This window comes from Podarcis erhardii, assembly GCF_964252035.2.
Source record: "Podarcis erhardii genome assembly, chromosome: 5".
NCBI lineage: Eukaryota > Metazoa > Chordata > Lepidosauria > Squamata > Lacertidae > Podarcis > Podarcis erhardii.
In genome coordinates this window covers 92,372,285-92,389,927 of record NC_138509.1, presented here as the reverse complement: position 1 = coordinate 92,389,927, position 17,643 = coordinate 92,372,285, and the positions used below count along the sequence as shown (strand labels likewise).

Genomic DNA, 17,643 nt, shown 5'->3' with positions numbered 1-17,643 from the left:
ACTGAGCTCTCGCTGTCACCCCGGGAGACCCCAATCTCCGCCCGTCTTATTTCAGGCCCCTAAATGTATGTGAGTGGGGGGGGTGTCATGATCTCTTGCCCCCCCCCCAAAAAGAGCCCCCCTCAGAGGCGCCTCAGAGGCTTCCTCGCGCGTGAGGAGAAGCAGCCCCCACGGCCTATTCCTCCTCCCCCCCCCCCATCCCGCTCGCGCCTCGCCTGGCCGGATCCCCGGCCGGGCGGGCGCCGTTCTCGCTCTCCTCACACCGGTCGGTCTCGGCCCGGGGCGGCCCCGCCGCAGTGCGCATGAGCGGGTCGGCGGCGGAAGGCAGGGCCCGCGAGGAGGAGCCCCGGGAGCCGCCGCCGCCGCCGCCGCCACCGACCCTCCTCCCGCCTCCTCAGTGTCCGCCTCAGCCGGCCCGGGAGGGGAGAGAGGCCCGCGCGCAGCCCCCACCATGGTGAGGCCCTTCGGCCCCGGGAGCGAGGCAGAGCGGGCGGAGGGAGGAAGCGCCGCCATCGCCTGGCAACGCGGGGCCTAGTCGGGGGTGGGGGGGGGGGGAGAGAGAGAGAGAGAGAGTCGGGGGTGCAGGGCTTGGGGGGGGGCGCGGCCTCGGCGCCGGGGAGAAGCAGCCCGGCCCTCTCCCACTTCTTCCCACAAGCCGCCTATGCTGAGGGGGGGGGGGGGGGCTTTGAGATATAGGGGCTGGGGTCGGCCCTTGTGTGGAAATCCACTTCCCACCCCCCTCAGGGAGCTGAAGTGGGGGGATTTGGGGGTGCCCCGTTGGGGTGTATGGAGGGGCTCCAAAGGGTTTGCGTGTGGCTGGGCTTCAGGGGTTTCTGTATATGATGTGTCAGGGAGGTTTAGGGTTATTTTTCTCTCCTCCCCCCCCCAAAAAAAACACACACCTTGGAGGACTGGTGGGGTGACTGGTAGGGGGAGAAAAAACCCCTGGGCATTTGGGTGCTGCTTCATCTTGGGTGCCTGGGCCTCCTCTTCCTTGTTTCCTTTTTTTTCTTTTTCCTTTCCCCTCTATCTCTCTCTCCAACCTGGGGGAAGCATCTCTCCCCCCCCCCCTCTCTCTTTGCATGCTGCACCTATCTCTGTTTGCAGTTGCGTTTTGTGCAGACCCCTCTTTTGTTGCGGTGTGTGCGCACGTGTGCATGCAAGCAGGCGGGTACTCCAGAGAGGGTTAGCTGGGGTTAGCCTGGTTTCAGCAGAAGCTCCCCCAAGTGCCTCGTGGCACCTCAAAAGACAGTTTTAAACCCTGCGAAAGCGTCCGTGGGCAGCAGCAGCAGCTGCATGGTGGTTGTCCTTAACTGGCAGTAGGGGTGGCATCCTGGCACTTTGTCCTCCAGCTCTGCCTTGTGGCAGGCATAGTTAAATCTGCAGCACGTCATGAGGCTGGTGCCCAGGAGTTGCCGCTCACTACAGGACAGGACCTGGAAGAGAAAGTGGAGGAAATGTGCATGTTGCCCTCTGCGGCCCCCAGCCAAAAACTGCTTCAGAGTGACATAAATGATCTATGGAAAGGCCCATTTTGCCAATGGACAGCTCCATAACCCAGCGGTTGCTCACTTGCAACAACTGGCCGCCTGATAGAAGCTCAGACAAAGGGGCTGAGCCCTGCTATGAACCCAGATGCCAACTCTGCTCCTGTATTGTGTCAGGTGGTGCTATTGCAGGACCTAACGCCAGTAATTCCCCTTAGGGGCTTGGTTGCTTGCTTGCTCATCCTGCGATGTGAATGTGCCATCACCTCTCATTAATGCCTTTTTGTTATTCACGTCAAAGAAACAGCAAGATGCCAAAAAAAGGGGGAAATAGAGGCAGAAGGAAAAACGATACTGAAAAATGGAAGTGTTCAGAAGGTAGTGGGAGAGAATCTATTGCTCACCTCAAAATCGCCACATTTCAACAGAAGACTCCAAAGTGAGGCTCCGGTTTGAAATTGATGCACTACAGTTTATGAGCAAATTCGGTTCAGGTTGATTTAAGCTTGACTGGACTACAGCTTTTCTTCCCACTCCAGATGTTAAATTAGCATAGTGCACCTCGAAAGATATTGAATAGTACCACCACTGACTGCTGTTGTGAACAGTTTGCAAACCTGTTGCTATGCTGTCACTTGGATATCATGACTTTTTGACGTGTGTGTGTGAATGATTGCATCCCATGCTGTTCTTCTGTTCTTTGCAGTCCCCCTGTGCCAGTGTTCATGCTATTTAGAGGAGTGGGATGTGCAGAGGCAGCACAGGGAAGGGGGGATTCCCCTCCCCCCAAATGCCTTCTTACCTCTTTCATTCACAGAAAGCTTTACTGAATCAAAAAGCTTTCCATGAATGGAAGGACAACATTGGATACATACTATATACTATATATATCTGACGAATAATCTCAGGTAACTGCTGAGTAATCTTTTATGCATCTGTTGGAATGAGATCCAGTTCACAAAAGCTTAAGACCATAGAAATCTGTTAGTCTTTAAAATGCCACAAGACTGCTTGTGAATGCATATTTCATTTATGTTTCTCTGTGTTACACATTTTTTCTTGCTTATGAGGCAAGGAAACCATATCAACCATATTTATTCAGATGTAATCCCCTCTTATTTCATGGGGAAAGCATTTTAAGATGACAAATCATATGCACACTTACTTTAGGAGTCTGTCTCATTTAGATTGGTAGCTCTTACTTCCAGGTTGCTGTTGTTGTTGTTGCTGCTATTATTTATTAAATTTAAATACTGCCGTTCATCCGAGGATCACAGGGCAGCTTCAGGTCTGTTTGTTAGAATAGGGTTGTAAGGTGCAGTCATCCGTATTTACCTTTTAGGCTAGATTTTAAACATCATGCTAAAAGGCTTCAGTTTCCATACCATTTTTTTTTTGCCATTAGAAATCCTTACTAAAAGGCAAGCAGAAGAGGAATAGATTTTAAAAAATGATTTTCTAGGTAAAATTATTTTACAGAATTATTTTACAGAATTTATTCAAGTTAATGGGATTGTTCCATAGTAAGTCACTTGAAAATTGTAGCCATGGTAATTTAGTTTACATAAATTTAGTTGATTAGTGGGTTTCTGAGGTTCTTTCAGGTACTTTAGCCTGTTAAGCAGTTTGAGAAGTTCTAACTATTGGCTTCCTCTGCCACATTGCACAGGCTTCAGGAAAACATCATGCAAGATTCTTCAGGAAATAGAGTGAGTGTACAGAGGCTCCTGAACTACTCAAGGTGTTTTGAGTGCATTTAACTTTGGCCTCACAGCACACACACCCAGGATGTTTTCTCCTTAAAACTAATTTATTGCCTTTGCACAAATCAACACCCAACTTCCTGTGAGGAGACTAACACAATGGAGCACTTATCCAGTCTAAATATAAGCTGTGGCAAGGCATATTTATACTGTAATAAGTGTCTCAAGAGGTGTGGGACACCTTCCTCTCTCTATAAATAGTTGGGCTAAAGAACTAGAAAATGATTGGATATGTCATCTGGACTTGACATGTTTGGATATATAATTAGGTTCCAAGTTTGTTCTTGCTATCATAAGTTGGTGTTCTTCAGTAAAGGTGGGCCAGTAAATTGAAGCTGAATCTTGAAAAAATAGAGGTGCTGCTATGCGTTCTGAGTTCTTGAGTGTGGAAGATGAGAAGACGGCCTATTTTTGATGGGATTGCAGTCATCTGAAAGGTGCAGATCTGTAGCTTCGGGGTGTTCCTGGATCCAGCACTATCACTGGAGACTCAGATGTGCCTTTTTCCAACTCTGACTGTTTTGCCCCTCATGGATAGAGATGACTTGGCCACTGTATTGCACCTTCTGGTAACCTCTGGATTATACTGTTGCAATACATTTTACTTCAGACAGCCCTTGAAAACAATTTAGAAACTTTAGCTGCTTCAAAATGCGGCAACCAGATTACTGGCCAGGGTTCCTCTTAGATGTCATATAAACCCTATTTTAAAACAGCTGCACTGGTTGCCAGTGTGTGAATTAGGCCCCAGATATATGAATGAACACACACACACACACACACACTCTGTCTTCATCCAGAGGGGCTTTTCTTGGTAGTTTCACGGCCCTCAGGATTGAGAGGAATGGCAGCCTGGAGAAGGACTTTCTTTGTAAAGGGACCCCTGACCATTAGGTCCAGTCGTGACCGACTCTGGGGTTGCAGCGCTCATCTCACTTTATTGGCCGAGGGAGCTGGCGTGCAGCTTCCGGGTCATGTGGCCAGCATGACTAAGCCACTTCTGGCGAACCACAGCAGTGCACGGAAACACCGTTTACCTTCCCGCTGGAGCGGTACCTATTTATCTACTTGCACTTTGATGTGCTTTTGAACTGCTAGGTTGGCAGGAGCAGGGACCGAGCAACGGGAGCTGACCCGACATGGGGATTCGAACCGCCGACCTTCTGATTGGCAAGTCCTAGGCTCTGTGGTTTAACCCACAGTGCCACCTGCGTCCCTCCTAAACTATACCAAGTTTCAAATACAGCTTATTTGTTATAATTCTTACAATTCCCTGTCAATTTGATGTGCTTTTGAACCGCTAGGTTGGCAGGAGCAGGGACCGAGCAACGGGAGCTCACCCGACACGGGGATTCGAACCGCCGACCTTCTGATTGGCAAGTCCTAGGCTCTGTGGTTTAACCCATAGCGCCACCCGTGTCTTTCTTTGTAGCAGCCCCCAAATTGGGGAACTCCTTTTGCACAGAGGTTATGTTCTGGGGTTGGTGAATAGACATAAAAGCACATGAACAGTCTTACTTTCTAGAGGCAGTGTGCCAAATGGTCTTCACCCTCAAGCAAGGCAGAGAGCTTTAAAACTCCCACTCTCTGGTAGGCTTTTGCAAGATCTTGTGGGCCTGTTGGAGATCTTGCGAGAGCCTCCCAGAGAGTTGTAAGAAAACCAGAGAGCTTAAAAGTTCATTCTGGCATCAGCCCAGTGCCATAAAGGCTCATCAGCAACAGCAGTTTGGTCGCAGTGTGGGGGCGATGATTACTGCTCTGTTGTCCTGAACACCTGCTCATGATACTGCGTTTTGTGATTGTTCACTGATATTTAAAGAAATGTAGCCCCATTGAAAGTGGTTCACAGGTACTGAAGTGCTGAGCGACGTGGAGTTGCTGTTCAAAACGGCACTGTCCTTTCTCCCTTGTAACCTGCCACATCATAATGTCGGCATGCAACACATTTCTCTGCCTGCGCTCCACCCCTTAAATGACAGGGACGGGGAAATGCACAATACAGTGACATCACAACATGGCTAAGTGCTGATGAACACTATTGTGGGGAGTGGAGTGGAGAGACTTTAACAGGGTGGTTTTCTTTCTTCTTTCTTTCTTTCTTTCTTTCTTTCTTTCTTTCTTTCTTTCTTTCCTTCCTTCCTTCCTTCCTTCCTTCCTTCCTTCCTTTCTTCTTCTTCTTCTTCTTCTTCTTCTTCTTCTTCTTCTTCTTCTTTCTTCTTTTTTTAACAGCAACACACCTGTTATATGTAGTTCCACTCCAAGAAGTTTCCTTAAGTGTGTTGAGGTAGCAAGCCAAAATGTCACTTCCTTAAAGCTGTGCTAAGGTGCCTTATGCCCATTGTTGAGGGCTGAGTTCCCAGCCTCACTGAACAGCCAGCAAGTAGGTGGTGCTCGTTTATCTTATCACATGTTTGTCAAAGGGAAAAAGTAAACAGCCTGCCATTTTTAAAATTTGTGTAGACAGAATTATGGAATTGTATTTTTCAACTTCCTTTGTTTAAATTTGCTGTGGCTGGGATGCAAACCTAGTTTGTTTGTTTGTTTATTAAACTTGTATACTGCCCTTCATCCATAGATATCAGGGCGGTTCACAAGATAAAAATGCAAAATAGGCTAAGGTGGGCTTTAGTTTCTCAAGCAACAGCTCCCCCCCCCCCCACGGTATTTGCTTTCATGTGTTTGGGTACTTTGTGTGTGCGTAGTTGTACAAACTTTGAGACCTTTTCTGTAGGTTCTGTTCTGAGTACCCCTGAGTGCCTGTTGAGGTTTGGTGGGTGGGGATCTGGGCTAAGGTATTTCCCCCCCCCACTTGTGGTGGTGTCCCATCTCTGAGGTGTCAAGGTGGCAGCAAATTTTCTGTTTTCCAGGAGACAAGTCAAGAAGATGGTTTTTATTCTTCCATGTATTTGACAGATTCATAGCTGTCAACGTTTCCCTTTTTTTAAGGGAAATTCCCTTATTCCGAATATGATTCCTCGCAAGAAAAGGGAAAAGTTGATAGCTATGCAGATGATTTCCTTTACTGCTTCTCACTGCTCTTTTCGGTTTAAATTGTAATGCTCTTTGTTGTATGCATGTTTGTCTTGTTAGCCACCTTGAATATTTATTGTTAAAAAAACAAGGGAGAATCTATTCAAATAAACAATACAAGATAGAAGCAATTAAAATAGGAATGCCTATAAATAAACTTGTAATATAGCATCTTTCCTTCTATAAGTTGAGAGACATGAATAGGAATTCAGTGAAGCTATATTCTGTTTGTACAATTTGTGGCTTTTACACTTGCCTTCTTAAGCCAGGGGGAAATAGGTAACCATAGATAGATGTGGATTCTTATCACAGTCGTAATGTCTGAAACCACTTGCTTTATCATGTGACTGTTTGGTGTAGTTTCTCCATCAGATGATGCTACCGTATGGCCTTGTTTACTGGCTATGAATCTCCATTAGTCAGGAAGCCAAATTAATTGTTGTGTGATAATGGAGCAAATACACCAACAATTTGCAATACTGAAGACTGTGCCAGGCTGTTAGCAATAAGGCTTCAGGGAAGGTATAGGCTGTGATCTAAAGGGACATACGAATACGCTTCCTGCATGCTCCTGCATTTTTGCATTTTCATTGCAACCTCACATAGCTCTTATACAACACTTCTTCCCCAAGTTCAGCCAGTAGTTTGGGGGATTTGGTGTAAGAACAGTTTATATGAAACCTGCCAGTAGTGTCTGCGTAGTGCTGAAACCTGTTGGGCAGGTTTCTCTTCTAACTGCTCTCCTGTAAACTGACATATTTGGATGCTTGTGTGTCTCTTTGTGTCACAGCTGTTGTCCCCTCCTAAGCCCTGTAATGTGCTTTCTGTGGAACATTTAGAGCCTTGGTTCTCAACCTGTGGGTCCCCTGATTTTGTCAGACTACAACTCTCATTCCTAGCCAGCATGACCAGTTGTCAGGGATGATGGGAGCTGTAGTCCAACAACATCAGGAGACCCACAGGTTGAAAACCACTGGTTTAGAGGATCTGCAATGAGTGTTTCTGTGGCTGCTGCATCCTCCCTATCACAAAAGAGCGGGACACATCCATGAGCCAAGTTGCTGGTTGTCTCAAGTAGAAAGGAGAGCCATCACACAATGTTTTATCCTTGATTCTGTTGTTTGTTGAACTTGTGAGCTGCTTTGGGCACCATTGAGCTTGGAATTAAATTCTTAATTAGAAGGAGTTGAGCAACACCACAGGTAGGCTTTCTGTATGTCCACCTTAATTCTCTATCAGGTACCATTCACTTGAGGAAAGTGGCCCTTTTGAGCTACAGGTTGAAGCTGGATATTCCTCCTCAGGTAAGCACACGGGAGATCTCACTGTTCTTGTGTTTTCTGATACTTTTCTAGAACAAGCTGAAGTCATCACAGAAAGATAAAGTTCGGCAGTTTATGATCTTCACACAGTCCAGCGAAAAGACCGCAGTGAATTGCCTGTCTCAGAATGACTGGAAGCTAGATGTTGCAACAGATAACTTTTTCCAAAATCCTGAACTGTATATACGAGAAAATGTTAAAGGATCATTGGACAGAAAGAAGTTAGAACAGCTATATAATAGATATAAAGGTAAGTATAGGGCAGTTTTTTCTTTTTCTTTTCAAAAAGATGTGTTAAATGCATCATTTTGCTGGCAATAGATTCCATTTGGAATCCAGGCCAGAAACTTGAGTTTCAGCTGTGGCCAGAACAGACCAAGAACGCAGTGCCCTATAAGCATTACGACAAAGGCTACCCTTTATTTATGACATTTTTATCCCACCCTTCCTCTAGGCAGCTCAGGGTGGGAAACATTCCCCCACCATCCCACATTGTATCCTTGCAACAACCATGTGAGATCGGTTAGACTTAGAGATGGTTAAAGGGTCTTAAGGTGAGTGTCATGGCTGAAAGTAGATCTGGGACCTGGGTCTTCCTTCTGATTGCTACACAGATGCTCGTTCTTGCCGTCATGCTGCTAGACTTACTGGCAGAGCATCTGGGTTGCCCGTTTTTTTCTCATCCTCCCAGGCAATCATTTGTCAAGCCATCTCATCAACCCTGAGACACAGGAAAGCCTTCCTTTTCCTTTTCCCTAGAATCTTTTGTCCTGGACTGCATTTTAACTCCTCCTCACAGAGGTAAAATCCAGTCCTTCAGGGAGCACATTGGGCTGAGTCATGCTCTCTTTCTTTAAATGGGAATAAGTGACCCACCTTCCAATGCAATTGTGATTGCAGGTAAGATGAGGTTTGCAGAGGGGACACACTTAAAACAGTGCATAAAAGTGAATGCTATGTAGCAGCCGACAGCATTTAATGGCCTTAGGAAGCAGGTTCTTGAACGAGTGCTTGGCCGCCATACCTTTTATTAGAAATGGTTTCAAAAAGACGGAGACTTCCATTCATTTTATTTTGTTTCCCTCTTATACTCCAAGATCCTCAAGATGAGAATAAAATTGGCATAGATGGCATACAGCAGTTTTGTGATGACCTTGCACTTGACCCTGCCAGTATTAGTGTATTGATCATTGCCTGGAAGTTCAGAGCTGCGACGCAATGTGAATTTTTAAAAACGGAATTCATGGATGGGATGACAGAACTAGGGTAAGTGCTCAACAACTCTATGAAAGTAGGCGGGCCATGCTATTCTGTGCAAGGAAAGGTTTGTACTTCCATGCTTGAAGCAGAATCTTACGTAACTCAGGAAGAGCCATTCAAACTCTTATTCAAACTCTTATCTGGTGGAGGAATGTGTATTATGTATTTGTGTCTCTATGAATGAACACAATTTATTTCACACACACACTTGATTTCCCAGTGCCAGCCTCAGGTGCAGCTTTGCCATAGCATCTCTGGGCTCCTTTCAATGCCATGCAAAGGGCTCCTGGCAGCTCCCTCAGTCCCCATGAAGCTCCTAGGAAATCATACATACTGCTACTTTCAAGTCAGTAAAAATATAGGTCTGGGCCATATGCTGAAATTTAAAACAAAATGCTCCATGCAAATCTTCAGCTACAAGGCATTCAAACTATCTGATACATACATTTGCTCAGTGTTTTGTCTTCTAAATGCCAATAAGCATGTCGATGCAAGGTTCGATTGAGGTATGAGGGAGCACAGATGGTGTATTTGAGCATGGCATTCTTTGCGCTCCTGATAATGCATTTCTTTGAGACCTTGTCTGTTCACAAGAACAACTCACCATCTGCCAGATTGTTGAGATTAAACAGCCTGTTTTCAAATGTTGCCCCTTCCTAGCTGTGGTATTTTGCTTGATTCTTCTTTGATGGTGTTTGCCGCTGTAATCATATTCATAGATTTGAACAGAAGAGGAGCTGGTCCCCAAAGGGGGTTTCTTGTATTTCTTGGAGGGGTGGCCTCAGTCTCTGCCTCCCAGGAAAGTTCCACAAATGTGTTGGTGATAATGTATTTTCAGCACCGCTTAATAGAAAAGAGAGCTCCAGGAATGATCGGACTATATATATGTGACATTCCTTTTTTTTTTGTTAAAGCAACTATTTAGTAATGCCATTTTACAAAGTATTTAGAACATGATCCTAAACTAATGCACAGATAAACTTTTGTGTTTGTTTTTTAAACCAAATAAATAAACCCAACAACAGATGTGACAGCATAGAAAAACTAAAGGCCCAGCTTCCAAAAATGGAACAAGAATTGAAAGAGCCAGGAAGATTTAAGGATTTTTATCAGTTTACCTTCAACTTTGCAAAGAATCCGGGACAAAAAGGTTTAGGTATGTATGCCAATATTTCCTTGTACAGAAAGTGAGTGGTCCAAGTCAGGGTCCATACTGGGCTACAGCTGATTGTGATGAGAGAAAACGCCCCTTGCCTCCAAAGTGGTGCTTACACATTGAGATTACCACAGTAGGCTTCCCTAAGCAAACGTATCTTCTTGGAAAAGTGTCCTGATACTTCGGCATGCTTGTGCACTGGAGGACTGCCGATAAGTTTGGTGCGTTCAGTCGTGTTTCTAAGTTCTCTTTTCCCAAAAGCATTTTCAATTGGCAGGGAATTGTAAGAATTATAACAAATAAGCTGTATTTGAAACTTGGTATAGTTTAGGAGAGACGCAGGTGGCGCTGTGGGTTAAACCACAGAGCCTAGGACTTGCCGATCAGAAGGTCGGCAGTTCGAATCCCCGCGACGGGGTGAGCTCCCGTTGCTCTGTCCCTGCTCCTGCCAACCTAGCAATTCGAAAGCACGTCAAAGTGCAAGTAGATAAATAGGTACCGCTCTGGCGGGAAGGTAAACGGTGTTACCGTGCGCTCCTCTGGTTCGCCAGAAGCGGCTTAGTCCTGCTGGCCACATGACCCGGAAGCTGTACGCCGGCTCCCTCGGCCAGTAAAGCGAGATGAGCGCCGCAACCCCAGAGCCGGTCACGACTGGACCTAATGGTCAGGGGTCCCTTTACCCTTTATGGTTTAGGAAGCAATCTTTGTCACAGCGTGCAAAGGGGGAGGGAGGGAGAGGGTGATTGCCGCATTGAACATGGGCAAACGCCTGCCTGCACGCTGCCTTTAATATCTTGAGGAAAGGGCGGATACCCAGGATCATGACTGGGAAGCCTTGGGCCTTCCGGATGTGGCTGGACTACGACTTCCACCATCCCTGACCATTGGCCAGGCTGGCTGGGACAAACAGGAATTGGAGCCCAATCACATCTGGAGAACCACTCATTCCCCAGCCCAAGATCCCGAAACACTGTTAAGTGTTACTGTACTAAGAGAGTGTTCTTTGCAACCCTCACTTTTACTATGTAATTCCCAAACAGGTGTGTCTGGACAAGCGGGGAGGGGGAAAGCCTCAATTACTTATTTAATTACCCATTTTCTTTAATGTTGCAGACTTAGAAATGGCCATCGCCTACTGGAATTTAGTACTTCATGGACGATTTAAATTCCTAGACTTGTGGAACAAATTTTTATTGGTAAGCGCAAGTATGAATTGCCTCATTAGTAATGACTAAGTGCCCAGTTCTGGGAGGTTCTGCAGCCTGACTCTTCCCTACGGGACCCAGATCAACAATCTTGGCCGCACGTGGCATTGGTCAGCAGCTAGTGGCCTACCACCCAAATCCACACTGTAGATAACCGGCAGCTTTCCTTGCCCCAAAACCTTGTTTGATTTTAAAACTTGAAGAAAGAGGGTGTTGGGATGACAACCAAAAGCAGAAATCCCAAATGGCATTCTTTTAAAAAAGGATTATTTTGAATATCTCTTACAGAATTATTTTGGGGGTTCCCCCCGACCCATCATGGTTCTAAACCCTGTGGGACTTGCAGCTGTGTAAGGCACCTGACTGGCTTTGCTGCAAAAACGGGCCTGGTTGATGGGCTGTGTTTGACTTCACAGGTCATATGTGAACATGCAGTGGTGCTGCAGGTTTTGTATCTTGAGCCACTAGCCCAGTCTGTTCTTATTGGCAGTAGCTCCCTATGAACAGGATTCATAGCCAGTCCTAAGGGCCTCTCAGCTGGAGATAGATTGAAGCTGGGACATTCTGCATGCTCTTCCATTAAGACAAAGCCTTTCTTCTGGCCCTTCCAGAGATGTCATGTGTAGCTAATGCTTTTCACACTCTGATTTCCCTCAAAACAGGAACATCATAAAAGATCTATACCAAAGGACACTTGGAACCTTCTTCTAGACTTCAGCGCGATGATTGCAGATGATATGTCGAATTATGACGAGGAAGGTAACGTTGCCATTTGTTCCTCTTGGGGCACTTTGGCCTGTGTGGAGTGCTCTGTCCCCAAGAAGCTTCTCTCCCTAAGTGATCCTGCTTTTGCCCTGGACCTTCTGTATTTTCCTGTTGGCTTCCCCTCCTACTATAATTTTCAATTTGTTGGAAATCCCTGATATCATAAGGGGCACAGTGGGTATTAAAACAGTTTCTGGAAAAGTAAAGCCGCTTATTTCTTGCGTATACCGAGCTGAATCCAGGACTTGAACAATTCTAGTCATTGCCATCCTCATAGTGGCCACGGATCTAATTCTGGCAAGCCAGCCTCTCCACAGCAAGGAACACCTGTTGTTGTTTCCACTATTGAGTTGCTTCTCCTCTTACGCTGCTCAATTGGGTTGCCAGGTTGGCCCCTGCACCACTGAATCTGCCACACCTCCGTGTCTGATTGGCTGAAGTAGCAACCATGTGTGACTTCCCTTTCTGCCTGCCCTTGAATGTTTTGCTCAGCTCCCCAGACTTGCTCTCTTCACGTCCCTTGGGTGCGAACGAGGAGCTGCCTGTTTCTGCATGAGGGAAAAACCAAGATGGCGGGGTGAAAGACAACTCTTAGCTGTGTACAGCAGGGATGGGGGATCTTGTTCAGTTTGAGGGCTGCCTTTCCTTCTTAGCCACCTTCCTTCCAGGGGCCACTTGGCAGTAGTGGGTGGGACCAGATGTAGATGCAGATGGAACAATGAAGGTGAACGGTACCTTCATATAGTGGGCAAGCTCCTGCACATGCTCTCCCCTCCAGCCAGGCAAACGAGGCGTTTTCAGAAAACAATCCAGCCAGGAGCAACACCCCATGAAAGGAGCGAAGTAGCACAATGGGTGGTGGTCCAGGGAGACTCTCAAGGATCAGATAGAGAGGCTTGGAGCGTCTCTATAAAGAGGAGTGCAGAAAACAAGGGGGGGAGCAAGCCTTGTAAACTTCTCTTTTGCGCTGGGCAGGGGTAAGGCTGCACTTGCTTGGCAGGGAGCGAAAGGCCCTCTGCCCACATTTCGAAGCTTTTTTAATATAGCCCTTCTGGCCCATTGCTTGATCCAAAGATCTCCTTCTGCAGCAGGGTGCTGTGTGTGGCTCTATGAATGCTGATTTTTCTTTTCTTTTTTAAATTTTATTTTTAAAAATCCCAAAATTAGCATATCCAAGAAAAAAACTTAGCATTCCATCTTATAGAACCTTGTATAAAGTTTTCTGACTAATCACTCTCACTTTTTAAAAAGTTTGTGTCCAAAGAGTGGCTGTCCCAGGATTAAAAATTTTAAGATTTTAAAAATTATTATTAAATGATGAAAATAAAAATACTGTCCAAAATTGAAGGGCTGTTCTGAGGTAAAAATGCATGTGAAGAGCTTGGAACACATAAAATGCTAAATATTTTCTGGTGACATTTTCTTGTAACAGCTAGGGGGGCAAATTATAGTCCCCAACTCTTCAGATAAGGCATTCTGCAAGCTTAATAATTCCACCCCTCTCCCTCTTTTCTTCCAGGGGCATGGCCTGTTCTTATTGACGACTTCGTGGAATTTGCACGCCCTCAAATTGCTGGAATAAAAAGTACGACAGTGTAGTGCTAAATGAACCTTCTAGAATGTACATAGTCTGTACAAAATAAACAACATGGGGGAAAATTGCACAGTCAATTTCTGCTGACTGACTGAACAGGACTGAAGACCAATCCTCAAGAAATAAAGGCTGGGGGTTGAGTCAAACCTTTAAGGATCTACTTTGGACCATATCAGACGATGGGTGGTTTGGGCTTCTCATCTAGCCTGGGCCAGCCTTGCCCATTGGAAAACTCCAGCATTGTGGATATCATTCTTTTTCTTTTTTAAAAAATGAAGCACCCTAATCCTTTCCATAAATCTTAAAATGCTTTTTGGATTTTTTTTTTTTTATTTCTTGTTCCTCCTAAAGGCACATGCTGTCTTCACCAAGCAAAATCTTTTGACGTAATAATTTCACAGATCAGCATCGCAATCTGTTTCAGAAAAGCTTCAAGTAGCACACCTTTGGGCTAGCTGCAAAGACTTTGCCGAGAATATCCTAAAAGGGTGATTCGTTGGATCTGGTTCCATACTGTCCGTTCACAGCTATTGTCCCATGTGAGTGGCAAGGGGTTTCTTTGCTTTGTTCTAAAGCAAATGTCAAAAATACCCTGGCAAAAGGTCTGGGCTTTTCTGCCCGCCAATATCGGGCTATCCAGCAATGTAGGTGCTTGACTGAAGTTCTGTTGTGTCTAACAGTGAACGCTGCTGAAACGCAGGACAGATACGGCGCTCAACGGTATCCATATTTTAATAATCTAGTCGGAAACACTGGGTGCCTAATGTTGAAAGGTGAACCATCCTTTAGGGCCCCGATCCTCAGTAGCTGGGCCATGTGAATCTTGCTAAGTCTCTGCCTCTTGCTTCTTGCTGTCCCCCCTGCCCCCTGCCAACACTCGGTGGCTTCCCTTGTCTGCCAGCACTCCACCCTTGACCACTGCGTATCTTTGCAATGCCATGCATGCAGAGAGAAAGAGGCAGGGCCTGGAATACCTGTGCCCACCTAAATTAGTGATACCCTCTCCATCACCACGCCCTCAGTACTGTCTTGTAGCTAACTTGGATGACACCATTCCAGGGCGGCAGGGGTGTCCACCTTCTTCAGGGAATTGGGGCACTTACCCTTACCCCTCAATCCTTGGGGCAAAGTATCATGGGTCATGTTATTTCTAACTTCCAAGAGTGGGGTTGGGTTTTCTGATAGAAAGACCAGCAGGATTCATCCTAGAATGTGGGTGATAAGTTGCTCACAACTGCTCTTAGTTACCCAATAAATTTTTTTGTAGCATCTCTTTGTCCAGGAAATCTTTCCCGCCCCCATTAACTTCTACTGAAATGTTAAAACTTGAATACAGTACTGAATTTATAATGTTTGCTACACAATACGTAGAATCCTTGATTAGGGCCAACAGAGGTTTTTGGTCGTGGGTATAACAATGAGTGTGATATGCATTTTCTTCTATACTTGATGGTTTGAGCCATTAATACAATTTTTTTATGATGTTAGCGGTACTGACATTATGGTCCACGTCCTTCATCGGTGACAGGCAACTTACCGTATTAACAGCAAATCGCTGTAGTTGTCAAAACAGAGGGATCCCTACTCCGAGCAAAAGTTCTGCCAGGCTCTAGCACATAGACACCTTGAGCAAGCAGGAACGCTTCAATTCATTTTTGCAATCGTGGCCACAGAAATCCCTGTGCGAGGTTATTGCTAGCACAAGAGCTCTCCTGCTTAAGTGAAGCTTTTGTGTGAGCTCCAGACTTGCTGGGTTCACAAGTTTATCTTTCTCAAGCAAGTACATAGTATAACTAGCATAATCCGGCCAAATGGGTTAAGCACTATTAGTGGGAGAGTCTTAAGTGTATCGTTGACTCTTTAGTGGTGCTTAACTTTGGCTGGGTCAGGCGAAAGAAATGTTTTGCTTAACCATGGTGGAGAAACTGGGAGTGCGCTTTGGGCTCATGAACCCCTCTTCCCTTTTAGCCGTGTGTAGCAATCCCATCTCCCCAATGCTTTTAAGATAGAGTTTGAAACTTAAGTGAAGGAGCTAGTTTGCATACCTTGGTTAAAGTTGACTACAGTATTGATCTTGGTTCAAGTGCCACACTAAACATGGTTAATAAAAGGAATGGGGAGAGATCTGGCATGGGAGAGAGTTAGTGGGAGCCCCTGGGATCTTCCAGTCTTCCCCAGTGCCTAAGCAAGGGGGAAACTTTTGCCTCTGAACTGGGCTCCACTGCACTCCACTCCATCTGCTTCTACACTTGTGTCCAGTTCACAGAGTCTGGCTTTTCCTTTTGAGCCACGGCTTTAGCCCTTGTGTTTTTACATGGCAAAAGCAGCACTTGAGATGCCTTCTGGCTATAATGTCATGTAACTTCACGAGCGATACTAAGCTGTTTTCTGGAAATCATTTTGCAGAGGAAACATGAGCTGTTTTCCCCATCCGATATTAGAAGTCCTTTTCTAATCTTTAAAAAAAGGAAAAGTTCAGGCTTGGCATATTGTGTCCTGTCTCATTTATCCATAAAATTAGAAAGAAAGAAAGAAAGAAAACACTTATGCACATGCAAAATAATTTTAGGGAAAATACTTGAGTATTAATTTGCTTTATCTTTTTTAAAACCTGTATGAAGTTGTGAGAAAGGGGCTTCCCTTTTTCCCAGCTGTGCCCTTTTGGTAAAGCTCAGTCTTGTGTTAATTTAAGAAAACCATTAGATAAAAATTGGGAATCCCTTCTTCAGAAGCCAGAGTTTGCAAAGTCAAATATATTGCTTTACTGCTTGCATTGTTTCTTTTCTCTCTCTCGTGTAAATATCAGTGGAGACTTGAATTATGAAAACTACAAGGTGTGTGTGCTGTTTCCGGTCTTAAGAAAATTTGGGTACAGTTTTTTCAGAATGAGTCATTGATGTATGTATGCTGTGTATTTTTTGTGTTTTGGTGTTTTTTTTTCTTCCAAATGAGATGTACTTAACTCTGTCCCTGTGGAGAAGGTTGGGGCATAAATGCTGTGCTGTTTTTTGTTTCTTTTTAAAGATAATTCCTTTTGCAATGTTGAGGCCTTTTCAACAAAATGGATTTTGCCATCAGTTTGGTACTACACAATTTATAATTACTGTGTAATTATAAAACTGCATTACATAAAGCATTGCTGTCTTAAGTAGCAGAGAAACTAAGGTTATTTGTGTGATCGCCTCTCTGAATTTTAAGAAGAGTGTTCAGTTCAACAGGCACAAACTGGTCAAATTTTCTTTTCAGTGGGAAGTGTGCTATCAAATCGGCGCTTGGTTGGATTGTGTCCAGTGGCAAGAGATGTTTGGCTTATTGTTGGCTTGCTTCTGAATGTAAATGCCCAGCTCTTCGAGAGACTGAAAAATGCCCAAACTTTATGCCCATTTGTACGTGTGTGTTGATTTTTTTTTTTTTATTAAAAGTTGTGAACCTTTTTGGGTTGATAGTATTCATAAAATCAACCCACTCTTCAACTTGGCAGTAATCTTCCCCTTCACAAATCACTTTCTTTTGCCAAATATTAGAAAAAGTGAATGCTTAAACAAAATTCAAACCCTCGTATTTGATTTATATATATATACCAATATGTAGAATTAGAAATACCTTGCTACATGAGAATATTTGGGAATCAAGGCTTTTATTTCAGTCACGTGATCAGAATCTGTAAGTTAAATTGTAACTACCTAGAAAAATCCCTCCGACAGACCAGAGGCAATAAAGTTCCGGCCCAGTTGTCATGGTGAAACTTTCTCATGAATTATTTTGTTTAAAAACAATCCCAATTTTTTTTTAAAGCAAAAGCAATTCATGGCCAGGAATGAGAAAGCAGAACCTTGCTAACGGCCTCCTGTTTGCCATGACATGCCACGACTTTTTGGTTGCACAGTGGAGGGGTTTTTATTCCCAGCCGTGGCACATTGCTTTGAGATTACTTGGGGTGGGTGGGGGAGAGACTGAGGTACCTCCATGTTTAATGTGGTTGGTCCAAAAGCTACAGCATTGTCTCTTGAACAACCTGTTAAATAAAGTAACTTATTTCTTAAAACTGTTCTCTGATGAAA

The 17,643-nt window shown here is 44.9% G+C and overlaps 1 protein-coding gene across 1 annotated transcript; it reads left to right on the top strand.

The window, feature by feature from the left end:
* The first annotated feature begins 287 nt into the window (after positions 1 to 287).
* Positions 288 to 16,994, top strand: DCUN1D1 (defective in cullin neddylation 1 domain containing 1). Its single transcript, XM_081862808.1, is given in 9 exon segments — positions 288 to 377; positions 379 to 431; positions 433 to 454; positions 7,636 to 7,852; positions 8,700 to 8,868; positions 9,888 to 10,018; positions 11,132 to 11,214; positions 11,886 to 11,982; positions 13,508 to 16,994. Coding segments are annotated over 9 exon segments (927 nt in total). The 5' UTR covers positions 288 to 302; the 3' UTR covers positions 13,588 to 16,994.
* The last annotated feature ends 649 nt before the right edge of the window (positions 16,995 to 17,643 follow it).